The sequence below is a fragment of the Sorex araneus genome, chromosome 9, assembly GCF_027595985.1.
Source record: "Sorex araneus isolate mSorAra2 chromosome 9, mSorAra2.pri, whole genome shotgun sequence".
Classification (NCBI taxonomy): domain Eukaryota; kingdom Metazoa; phylum Chordata; class Mammalia; order Eulipotyphla; family Soricidae; genus Sorex; species Sorex araneus.
The window spans coordinates 16,476,575-16,489,671 of NC_073310.1; the positions used below are offsets into that span (position 1 = coordinate 16,476,575).

A 13,097-nucleotide genomic window follows, 5' to 3' on the forward strand; every position below is an offset into this window, starting at 1 on the left:
GCTTACTCCTGGTTCTCAGGGATCACTCCTGGTGGTGCTCAAGGGACCATATTTGATGGGCATCAAACCAGGGTCGTGGCCAAAGTAGCCACATGCAAGACAAATGTCTCACCTACTATGCTATAAGGTTCCCAGTACCATTTTATTTATTTATTTATTTATTTTTTTTGCTTTTTGGGTCACACCCGGCAATGCACAGGGGTCATTCCTGGCTCATGCACTCAGGAATTGCCCCTGGCGGTGCTCAGGGGACCATATGGGATGCTGGGATTCGAACCCGGGTCGGCCGCGTGCAAGGCAAACGCCCTACCCGCTGTGCTATCGCTCCAGCCCCCCCCAGTACCATTTTAAAGATGAACTAGATGAAGTAATAGTGTAAACTAATTCCAGCATGCCAAATAGTGTCGTTCAACAGCTTAATGAGGAAACAAGCCCATTTTCTTGTTTCTAGTGAATTTTACTTATTTTTTCTCTTTATTCCTTCTGTGATGATGGGGTGGGATAGGGTATAATATACACTTGGTTAGGGTGCTTACACACTTCAGTGGTACTCCCACTCACTTGATTGTGGTGCACCAGCCATCACACACTTAGTTTCTCCCTCCCTTATAGCTGTTTGTTGTGGTGAGAGGGTTGCACATCTAGCTACAGTGCTCACACACTTGAGCTCACAGCTCATCTGGATTTGCATGCTTGAGTTGCATTGCTTGTATACATGCTTACCATGATTCGCATTTAGTTGTGCTCTCACACATTCTGCTCACACTGCTTACACAGTGCTCCCTTTGAGGACAGTGGGGGCTGGGGTAGGGGTGGTCACACTCCTGGCTGCAGTGCTTACTAGGAATCACACGTTAGTTCCAGGGTTCACATATCTAGCTTGTCAGGTTGCACACTGAGCCACTGGAACTCCACTTGGTGCATGTCAGTAGCCCTGAGGAGTAAACTCAACCTGGTGTTTTTAGCCATTAAGCCATTCTTGCAGCATCTTAGAGATCTAGGGTAGTTTTTATTCCTAACTAGGCACTGTCACCTACCTACAGTTCTTTTCCTTCTCTTTTGCTCCAGTAGCATACCAAGTAGAAAGGCAGTGGAGCACAGGGACTAATACTGCAAGGCCCAGAAAAATGGTGTACAAGCATCTGGCACCAGTTATTTCTCATCTCAGTTATGGACAATCTTCTGCATTTAATGAAAGTCTTGCCTTGAATTTTCAGGAAAGTACCTTTTTATTTCTAACCATTAAACTTAATGTTTCAATATGAAGATGTCCTTGAATACCAGGTGTTTTCTCAAGGCTGAGCCCGTGTTTAGTAATTACCACCCATCTGTGCAGGAAACGAAAACCCTGATAATTTACACAAGTTATGTATGGCTCGTTATTTCTGTTAGTACAGCTGCCTCTTTCATATGTTGTCACTGAATGTAAATTATTTGAGTCCCAGTCTCCAGATGCTTGTTATGATGAGGCCTAAAATGCATCTGTTAATTACAGCTGCTTGTGCAATTCCTAAATAGATACTTAGCTCTAAAGCTTTCAGAGTTAAGAAAACCAGGTGATAAGGTTTTTATAGTTTTTATAGTCATATATATGCAAGAAACTAAGTTTCTAGCAAATGTGAATTGCGCAGCAGTAGGATTAAACTTTGGCTTCAGCAGTGTCTGGACTTTTTCATTTTTGTGAAACAAGTTAGAGAGTACAGATAATATCTGTAGATTAAAGCCCTTCCAAGGAACTTGGGTATAATATTTAACTTTAGAGTACTTAGGAAGATGCTTTGTTTATATCAAGTGCTTATACTGCATCAACTGTTAATAATGGCAAGAAATCTTGATATTTAGTAGTATGTCTTCTATCCTAATTGAGTATCGCAAGAACCTTGTAAAGGTTCAGCTTTGCCACTTATTTCGGTCTGGGTCAGGCTGAAGTATAGTGACTTCTCAGAATACAGTATGTCACTTGTTGCAGCCAGGCACTAATTAAGGATAGTCTTTGGGGGGATAGGAGTAGTCTTCAGTTGCTTTTAAAAAGTGGCATGTTCTGTCCCTTCCTGGGGATGAAGGGCGTGGGGACCCCCATATTATGACGACCACAGATGGGGTTTACAAGCTTGCAATGATCCAACATCCGGAAGAAATCTCCCTGGACTTAGTTGTTAAAGTACAGAAATCCAAAACCTCATTTCTCTTCACAACAGGTCTGACTCTAGTGGGGTGCTCCTAACAATAATGGTGAGGTTTGTGTTGAAATATTGAATGTAACCAAAGTAAATAGAAAGTAAAGTGAAATTTATCAGTTACAAGGCGGGGTGGGAGGTATACTGTGGTTTTTTTCTGTTTTTTTTTTTTCGGTGGTGGGATATGGGCACTGGTGAAGGGATGGTTGTTTCAGCATTGTATGACTAAGACTTAAGCCTGAAAGCATTGTAATTTTCCACATGGTGATTCAATAAAATAAAATTCTTATTAAAAAAAAAAAGTGGCATGTTAAGGTTGGGGCTCAAGTAGAGTATGTGCCTTGTGGGTTTGATCCCTGGCACTATAAAGCACCCAGCACTGTCAGGTATAGCTCTGGGGGCCCCCAGCATTCACCTGGAATAGTTCCTACACTAGCCAGCAACAGCAGTAAGAAAGGGGCATGCACAGTGAGGTCAAGTGTATCTCTACCACAGCGAACAGTGAAACACCTAAAGAGAATAGTTAGATTAAAGGCCCAAGAAGGAATCAAAGAACAAAGCGGCTGCATTGCACTTTTTAATTGCATGGGTAGTTTTAAATAAATGGAGAAAGCACCTTTCAAAAGCAAAACTAGCAGGGAAAGATTCCATCGAGCATTTACATAGTAAATTTCTATAATTTTACACAAGATTCTTTGTCTTTGCTTGAACTGTACATGAGTGGAAGGTATCCCACTCAAGTAGTGCTCTCGCTTGCAGAAGCAAACTAGAGAATCTAAAACTGGAGACAAGCCTGGGAAGCCAAGAGGGGAAAGAGAAATGATGAACATGTAAGTCCCATGTCTGAGACATTTTTCCAGTGACCCTTATGTAAGTATTTTGGCAAACCACTACCCTAAAGATAAAGGTACAATATAAAAATTATAATTCTGAATTATAGGAAAACATGAGTACCTTAAAGACTGTTGGGTGTCAAAAGACAATACTTTAGGTGACCTATGAAGTTTGAACAAACACTTTAAAGGCATTCTCTAGACCTGTACACCCTCTACTTTGGCTTTCTGAATGAAGCAGACAGCTTTCTCTGCTATCCTCCAGGCAGTGTGATGGTCAAGGAAAAGGGCAACAGTATTGGATCATTTCTTAGACACTAATCAATTGGGGGAAGAGTTCATTGGCAAAAGTGTCCTCCCAAGAGTGGTCTACATCGAGCAGAGAGGACATGTCACTGAAGGGGGAAGGGGTACTCTCATATCTACAGTCACTATATGCATCTGGTAGACAGGATGATGGCTTCAGGGAGTGGCTAGATGAAAGTAGATCTGAGAGACCCAGCTCTGGGATGAAGTCATCTTCTACAAGTTCTTCCTTCACTGAGACAGTGAATTCAGGGTGATCTTTCTCTGCAGGGCTGAAAGGTGCTTCCTCAATTTTGACTACCACATCAGCTTGGCCCTCTGTCTCAGAGGGAATCTCTAAGACAAGGGGCTTGGTATATACATGATCAAAACGAATTAGTTCATTAATGGCTTCCAGCTTGGCTGATGACGCCCCCAGTGGTGGAGAAGGGGAGGCTGGTAAGGAACTGGGTCCTTCTGGGTAGACCTCTGGTAGCTCCTCCAAACTTGTTGACTCTGGGGAAGGACATCTGAAGAACATGACTGGGTCCAAGTTAAACAGAATGCCCAACAGGATGTCAGACTGCAAGAAACAAAAATCAAATGAGGTCCTACAATATACTAATGAAAAATACCTAGAACACTCTGTAAGGCAAGCACTCTGCTTGCTCTACTAGTTCCTACTGTTCTGGCTCCCTAGAATACTTGTTTTGTTTTGTTTGGGGGCTACACCAGGTGATGTTCAGGTATTACTCTGGCTTTGCACTCAGGAATAATCCCGTGTGGTGCTTGGTGGTCCACATGGAATGCTGGACATCGAACTCGAGTCAGCTGTGTGCAAAGTAAGAGCCCTACCTGCTGTGCTATCTCTCTACCCCTCCCCCCACCACACTTCTTAAACTAAGTTCCATAATACCAACCAACGTGCTGTAGGAAAATTTCTAGGGCCCACCTGACCCCATTTATTTATACTTCATTCTCTTCCTAAATCACCTGGAAATAGGCAGTGAGTGTTTGCCTCTAACCAAACCAAATCCAGCACTCATCCATCTAGTTCGGGATATGAGGTATCAAACAGATAACCATGGGTTGACCTAGCTCTTCAGTAAAGCTACAGGATGCCTACCTCAGAGTCTGAAGAGTCAACACCGTCAGAATCCATGGGGAGAGGTTCTGGAGGGGTGACAACTGGGCCTGCACCTGCTGCAGAGGTGCACGTAGTCTGAGTGCTGCGGACTCAGCAGACCCGGCCACCGGCCTCACTATACTCCCCTAGAAGAAAGACCAAAGCGAATCAACAACTCAAATAGCCACAAATTCCTGAGAACATTCAACAGACAGCCTGTGAGTCTCAACTCATTTGGGGGCCACACCCAGCAGTGCTCAGGGCCTACTCCTGGATCTGTGCATAGGAATCACTTTGGCAATGTTCAGGGAACCAAATGCAATGCTGAGGACTGAACTGGGGTCAACTGCATGCAAGTTAATGCCTTAACCCTGGTATCTCAATGTCTAATGATTAAAGTCAGGGAAAAAATATTTTTTTGAGATAGTGCTCAGAGCTTATTCCTGGATCTGTGCTTAGCAATCATTCTTTTTTGGGTTCAGAGGACCATGGGACCATATGCAATGCCAGGGATGGAACTTGGAGCGGCCATGTGCAAGACAAATAAGTGCCTTATCCCCTGTGCTATAACTCTGGCCCCAAAACTCAGCTTAAATTTTTCTTTTCCTTTATTCCAGTTTCTGAAGTGCTCATTGAGAAATTAGAAAAGGGAGTCAGACTAACAGTTTGTTGTGATTTTTCTGTATATTAAAACATTTTTCCTTTCCAAGCAAAGATTCAGGCAGGACTGACATTTTTTATTTTGGGGTCATAACTGGTAGTGCTCAGGGGCCACTCCCAGCAGTGCTCAGGGGACCAGGTGGTGCCGGGGATTGATTGAATCTGGCCCTGTCACATGTAAAGCATGTGGCACAGTCCTTGAAGCCATCTCCCTGGCTATAGGGCTTACGTTCTTAATAATACCAACAGTGCCAATAATAATATTACTAAACTATGAATTTAGGCCCAGAATCTTTTGGGTAGTAATTTTTTCTGAAGCAAGATAATTTTTAATTGAATGAAACTTAGAAAGGTGGAAGGTGGAGAAAAGGAATACAAGTGAGAATGTGAGCTTGTAAGAACAATCAATCAAGTATTCAAGGAAGAACTCATGCTTGAAAGAGTAAGGCAGTAATTTTTTTATTTTTCAGTTTGCCCTTATTATTCCCTACATAAGCAGAACTGCATTAGGCACCTTAAGTATTTTCTTTAAATTTGCCATTATCCAAAGAGTATTAAATAACTTATCAGAAAGAATTCTTTATTGTTTTCACACACACAAAAAAAAAATCCTTAATTTTAGTGACATTTTGGGAATTTAAAGTCAGATAAGAGCATCTTTTATTTAGGTTCTCCTTAATTGTAACAGGGTGGAGTTTGCCGGTCATTTTTCAGTACATAGTTGTAATAAAATTTATTTTTATTAGCACTTACTACTACTCACTATACATTTGAAAAATGAGTGTCGGGCCGGAGCAGTAGTACAGAGGGTAGGGCATTTGCCTTGCACGAGGCCAACCAGAGTTCAATCTCCAGCACCCCATCCCCCAAGCACTGCCAGCCTCCAGGAGTAATTCCTGAGTGCAGAGCCAGGAGTAACCCCTGAGCCAAAGGTGTGACCCAAAAAGAGAAAAAAAAAAAGGTGTTATAGTGAGGTCATGTCACTTTTGACCAGTTTCCACTCAAAACATCATGTGAAGGAAATGACTTACCTTGGTCTCTGCCTCCTCTTCAGTAACCAGGGCATCCATCCCTAAGCGTTGCCGTAACTCCTGGTTCTCAACCACAAGACCATGAGTTTTCTCTCGTAAAAGCTGATTTTCTAGCAACAGTTTCTGGTTCTGAAACAAAATTAATTAGAGGCTATTAAAATATCTTGTTCTTTCTTGAGAAATCCATTGGATTTCAACCATGCACATAACTGTATTTTGGCTAAAAACAGCAAAAGACTTTTAACATGAAATGTTGAGTAAGGAAACTAGACTTGGACTTTTGGGGGGCTGAAGCAGGATAATGTATTGAAATTTATTTGAAAAGATGTGAGGGAAGAGAAAGAGGAAATGTGCGTTAGAAAACAGGTTTCTCAAGAATGGAAACAGGAAAGCAAAAGAGACAAGTAAATGAGATACATGTTCAAGGGAGAACTTGGGCCTGAAGAGCAGGCCTAGTTTTATTCTTTAAAAAAAATAATAATAAAACAAGGACCAGAGAGAGAATACAGCGGGTAAAGCATGTGCCTTGCATGAGGCCACTCAGGTTTGCTCCCTGGCATACCCTATGGTCCCTTAAGCCCCCCCAACCCCAGAGGTAATTCCTGAGAGCAGAGTAACCCCTGAGCACTACTGGGTGTGACCCAAAACTACATACCAATTTTTTTTAAAATAAGTAATTGAAACAGTGTTGGTATACAACAGTTTTAACTATTTCACACTTCTTTTAAATATTTATTTCCGTGTCAATCTACCAAGTCCCCAAATCTCTCCATTCAATAGTCAAGTACCCTACTATGTGCCAAGTCCAGATTATCAAGTGTTCTTAGCCTCTACCAAAAATTGATGCGTTTTTTAAAGGGCCCAATTCTATGAATTGTTTCCACAAAAGTTTTATTTTTACTGTCTTAGCCTTTGTAGACAGGAAATACTGTCAAACATTTACCATGTCTAAATATTAAGATGGTGGCAAGACTTCTGTCTATACAATTTTTCTCCAGAATCCTTTATTAGTTAATTTTTGTCTGGGGGGCCACATTAAACAGAGAACAGGCAGTGATCTGGCAGTGATTGGAGGACCATATGCATGCAGTGCCAGGGATTGACCTGGAGTAAGCAGTGTGGAAAGCAAGCACCTAAATGCCTGCACTGTCTCTTGCCAGACACCCAGATAAGCTTTAAAAGATTCTAAAATTTGAATTTACTAATGATCCATTCCTCATATGGTGAATGACATCCAATCAATTTCAACTGATAACACTGATAAAAATATATAAAATTTGCAATCATGTCAAATAGATTAGTACCAAGCAATACAATAATAATTTATAATAGCTTATTTTCAAATCACATCTTCAAATGATTTAAGAAATAAATCTACCAGATGTGAGTTTCACTACAATTGGTTTCCTTTCCTTTTACTTGACTTTTTGAAAAACTGTATGCAGTTGTTCACAATAAGTATTATGAGGCAAAGTAGTAATTATGAAAATAAGGCTATTTAAAAGTGCCATTTCACAGGGTCAGAATGACACAATGTCTCCAAGTAATGCAAACCTCAACAGATGGTGATTTCTCGCTTAAATTTATGTATATATTTAAAACACCCTATCTTGAACTGGCAAGTAATAATGAAAGTGCAATGGCACACCATAAAATTGAATTAAAACAATTGGGGAGCCATACCTGGCAGTGCTTAGGGCTTACTTCTGGCTCTGTGCTCAGGGATCACTCCTGGTGGGGTTGGGGGGGAATCATATAGGGTGTTGGGGATTGAACCCAGGTTGGCTAGATGTAAGGCATAAAATAAAATGCCCTACTCTTTATTCTCTCTGGCCCCAGTATGTTTTTTGAAAAAATATAAACAATGTAAATATTTGTATATTCAAAATGTGACTGGCAGTAGAATAACATTAGATCAACAGCAACATTAAGTAGATTGTAGAAGGGAAAAACAACCTTGTGGACTTTTAACCAAGCCAGGACAGGACTCAAATTTAAGCAATGATTTCCTGTTTACTTTTCATCAGTAAACAGTATAATTTACAATTTCCAGAGAGATGTAATAACAAATGTCAAGCGGCCAATCACTTCTGCTCTCATCAAGCTTCACCACATAGCCACTATCCTAATTTATTTTAGTTTACCGGAGGTGTGGGGGATGGCACTAACCCTGGCCCTGTGTTCCGGGTCACTCAGGGGGTCTGGGAGGACCAACCAGACCCCCAAGCATGCAAAGCATGTGCTCAGCCCACTGAGCCATCTCTCTGGCCCTAGTTGAACTTTCTAATGACACGTTCCTCTGTCTCTGAAAGGGGATGGAAAAACACCGAGCAAATATATTCACTAAGGCAGGGCGTTCGCTGGATGAATGACAACGGACTCGGCATTTTTACCTCTTCTTCCAAATCTACCACTTGTTGTTCCAGCTCACTCATTCGGGCTTTCTTTCGGTCTCTGGCCGTCTGAGCTGCTACTCTGTTTTTCAGTTTCCTGAGAACAAGGAACATAATCGCGCTGAAACCACCTCAATCTCGCTCCATCTCTCGATCTCTCTCTCTCTCTCTCTCTCTCTCTCTCTGAGAACGTAGCCTCCCGGTGCTTCCACTAGGACGCACGGAGGCGAGGGTGGACCGAGAGCGAAATCCACCCGGGGCCCCCGCCCCCAGCTGGCCGGCTCGGGGACCGGCCCTAGAAACCTCCCGCTCTTGCGTCATCCTGCCCGGTGTCCAGCCGGCTGCAGCCGGCGGCGCGCTGGCCGCGAGCGCGAGTCACTCCTCTTGCATCAGGAGAAACTTCGCTCCTCCCTCCCCGCGCCCCGCGGGCTTCCCATCCCGCAGCCCCCGACGGCGGCTCGCTCGGGGAGGGGCGCCCGCCGGCCGGCACCCCGGGCCCCTGCTCGTGCCCGCTTCGGGGAGGCGCCTCCTGAATCACCACAGGGGTCCCGGCCGGGGCTCCTGGGGGGCTTCTCCCGCGATCGCGCCGAGCGCTGAGGGGGCCGCTTCGGACGCTCGCGGGGTCCGGCTGAACTCCGAGCCCGACCCCGCGGCGCCCCCCGCGGCGGGTCCCTTTCCCTCGCGCGCGGAGCCCCCGGACACCCCTCAGGAGCCGGCACGGAGCCGCGGCCGACGACACTGGCCGCAGGACGCTTCCTGCCCCGCCCCACGCCCCGCTGGCGGCGGCGGCGGGGGCGTCCCCGATCCGGCCCAGCCCCCGGCGCCCCAGTTTCCGATCAGTTCCCGACCCCGCGCCGGGACCCTCGCCCACCTCCGCAGGGCCTTCTCCTCAGGGCTCAGGTGCGTGAGGCGCTGTCGCTTGCGAGCCTGCGGCGGCCCCTCGCTCGCCGCCTCCGGGCTGGCGCCTCGCTGGCCCGGCACCATGAGCGGCAGCGTCCCTCCGGCCGGGGCTCCGGCGGCGGCGGCGGCGGCGGGCTTGCCGGACAGGAGCAGGACTTTGGGGGCCCCGGCGGCCGGACTCTGCGCGGCTGCCACCACCACCATGGCCGGAGAGTGTCTACGCGAGTGCGCGCCGCCGCCGCCCAGCCGGCCCGGCCGGCTGCGCGCAGCCTTTCTACGGTCGTGGCCCTCCGCGATTGGCCAGCGCGGCGTGACGCGAAGCCCCTCTTGGAGTTCATTGGCTAGTCGGGCCCCCGCGGGGCGGGGCCAGAGTGGCCAGCGTGGCGATCGCTGTCCCCCGCCCCGAGAGCGAGGGCCCGGGTCACTTTCCGCCGCTGCGTCCGGCGGGATGGAGCGCTGAGTGGGTGCGGGGTCGCCCGGACCGTTTGGGGGTGGGGGTGCAGGGGAACCCCGAGTCCGCGAGGAGGGGTCCGGAATCCGTTGAAGTGTCCTTCACCGGCGGAGTCCGCCCCCGCCCCGCCCCCCGAGTGACTCATTTTCGCTCGAAAAGACGAACGTAACTTACCGGCCCGGCAGTCTCCAGACTGACGCGTTTCTCCCCGGCTAACCGACTTTTACCACAGCTTGACGAAACTTTTCTCTCCGGCGCCACTGAGGGAGGGCCCCGGCCGGAGGCGGAAAGTCGAGAAAGAACACGAGTGGGCTTGAAATTAGGGAAAGAAAAAAAAAACCCTGAAAAAATATTTTTCCGTGTAATTCGTCTTTCGGAAAAGAGATCGCGCGATGGATTTGTTTTCGCTCCCCACAGAGCGGTAGTAATGAGAGCGTTTTTATTGTCACCGGGTGGTGGGAATGCAAGTCATTTAATCTCTCTTTGCATTTCTGAATTTGCTACCAGGAATATGTGTTGTATTTAAAAAAAAATTTAAAAAACAACGAGAAAATCACGTGTTGAAAGGAAGCGTCCCCAGGGCAATACCCCGCCCCTGGCGCTGGCCGGTTCAAGGTCCAGCGCAATAGGGACTCTGGTGACTTAGGGGCAAAGATAGTAGCAAGAGAACAAGTGAAGTACCCGAAAATTTAAGTGAAGAACCTGCCTCTCCCTCTCCCTCTCTCTCTCTCTCTCTCTCTCTCTCTCTCTCTCTCTCTCTCTCTCTCTCTCTCTCTGTCTCTCTCTCTGTCTCTCTCTCTGTCTCTCTCTCTGTCTCACTGTTTCTGAAGCAAATTACAGAATGTCATGTTCCCTAAAATTATAAGGCTTTGGGTTTTGTTCTGCTTTGGTTTTTTGGGGGGGCCATACCCGGTAATGCTCAGGGGTTACTCCTGGCTCTGCTCTTGAGTATTAGGAATTAACTCTTGGCGGTGCTCAGAGCACCATATGGGATTTGGGATCGATGCAAGGCAGACGCCCTACCCACCGCTGTACTATCACTCACTGGCCCCGGCAGTGGCTTCTTTAACAAAGAATTTTACTTCCTCTGGACTTTGCCCCTCTCCTGGATTTTAAGGATGCAAAGTTCAGTAAAAAGCGTAACTGGGGCCAGTACAGTGGGGACTGCGTTTGCCTTGCACTTGGCGGACCCTGGTTCCATCTCCCGCATCCCATATGGTCCCCGGAGCGCACAGCCAGGAGTGATTCCTGAGTGCAGAGACAGAAGTAACTCCTGAGCATCACTGGGTGTGACCAAAAAAGAGCCAAAAAAAAAAAAAAAAAGCAAGGGCTGGAGTGATAGCACAGCGGGTAGGGCGTTTGCCTTGCTCTCGGCCGACCCCGGGTTCGATTCCCAGCATCACATATGGTCCCCTGAGCACCGCTAGGGGTGATTCCTGAGTGCATGAGCCAGGAGTAACCCCTGTACATCGCTGGGTGTGACCGAAAGAAAAAAAACACAACTAATGGCTGAAAGATTAGACCAGAGGTTCAATGTTAAGAGAGAATGGTTCTAGGTGCTATTAAATCAGATTCATTTTTCAGTTATATTTTGGTGGAGAGGAACCAGAGGGAATAAAAAAACAGCTAAAGCAATCTAAAGTAATTCAGTCCCAATAAAGAAATCCTTTGAAAGGGCACTGTTTCAGCTCTGGACCAAAAGCCTCAACGTTTTTCTCCTCCAAGTTGGCAACTGCAAGTAAAGATTACTTTCAACTAAGCTGACCCAGCTCCGGGCACTCTCAGCAGCCCTGAGCACAAATTGCTTGCTAGGACCAGGCTGGCAAAGAGGGGAAGCTGGCGGGGGAGTGACTACGGGTTCCTGACTCCTTCAGAGGGTTTGTCAAAAAGCCTTGAGAGGGCTGGAGTGACAGCATAGCGGGTAGGGCGTTTGCCTTGCACAAGGCCGACCCGGGTTCAAATCCCAGCTTCCCATATGGTCCCCCGAGCACCGCCAGGAGTAATTCCTGAGTGCAGAGCCAGGAGTAACCCCTGTGCATTGCTGGGTGTGACCAAAAAAAAAAAAAAAAAAAAAAAGCCTTGAGCCATCTGGGTCCTTCTCTGACTACAGGAGTGGAGTGTTCTCTACCCACCTGGACGATTGGTTCTGGAAAAGTGGGTTCATTGACGGTCCATTGTGTTAAAGGGCTTTGGAAAGCTCTTAAGAGTCTGAGAACAGTCACCTAATTGTCATGCAATCTTCTATGAAGTAATATTGTTACTGTGAACAGGAGAGAGAGTCTGACTGTGTGAGAATGACCAAGGAAAGGAAGAGGAATATTAAACAATTTAGGCATGAAAAGAAAGTGCAGGAGGTCTCTATTATATTAGTCCAACAATTTCAATAAGTCAACCACATCCCCATTGGGGCTGAGAAGGAAAAAGCGGTGAGTGAATTTCTTGTGGATCTCTGTTTTATAGAAGTAGAAATAGAATGTTGAAATTGCCACTCCCAGTTTTGTTTTCAAGGATTTTTGTCTTTTTAAGTTTTTTAAATGTTTATTTTTGGCTTTTTGGGCCACACCTAGCGATGCTCAAGGGTTATTCCTGGCTCTGCACTCAGGAATTACTCCTGGCGGTGTTCAGGGGATCATATGAATGCTGGGAATCAAACCCATGTAGGCTGCGTGCAAGGCAAATGCCCTACCCACTGTGCTATCGCACAGTGCTCTCGGGACCATATGGGATGCCAGAGACCGAAGTCAGGTCTACCACATTGCCACATGCAAGGCAAACACACTTTACTTGCTCTACTTTGTCCAGCCAGTCTTTTTAAAAACATAAACTTTTAAAATCATACTTTAGGGGCTGGAGCGATAGCACATGCGGCCGACCCGGGTTCGATTCCCAGCATCCCATATAGTTCCCTGAGCACCACCAGGAGTAATTCCTGAGTGCAGAGCCAGGAGTAACCCCTGAGTATCACTGGGTGTGACCCAAAAGTAAATAAATAAATAAATAAAATCATACTTCAAAAAAATTTAATCCAATACAGATTACTCTTCTTGAACACTCAAGTTCAGGATTTTTGAGGGGTATGTGAGTGGGCGGTGGGGTTCAGTGGTTGCCATGCCTGTGTGAGGCACTGTGTTTAATTCTTGGCACTGCAAATATTTTTTTAAATTACAAAGTAGCTAGGGGGGGCTGGAGGGATAGCACAGCGGGTAGAGCGTTTGTCTTGCACGTGGCCAACCCGGGTTCG

At 46.4% G+C, this 13,097-nt stretch overlaps 1 protein-coding gene across 1 annotated transcript; it reads right to left on the bottom strand.

The window, feature by feature from the left end:
- Positions 1-2,741: 2,741 nt before the first annotated feature.
- XBP1 (X-box binding protein 1) lies at positions 2,742-9,671 on the bottom strand. Its single transcript, XM_012934292.2, is given in 6 exon segments — positions 2,742-3,878; positions 4,422-4,505; positions 4,508-4,567; positions 6,113-6,241; positions 8,506-8,602; positions 9,377-9,671. Coding segments are annotated over 6 exon segments (1,161 nt in total). The 5' UTR covers positions 9,610-9,671; the 3' UTR covers positions 2,742-3,320.
- Between the last annotated feature and the right edge of the window lie 3,426 nt (positions 9,672-13,097).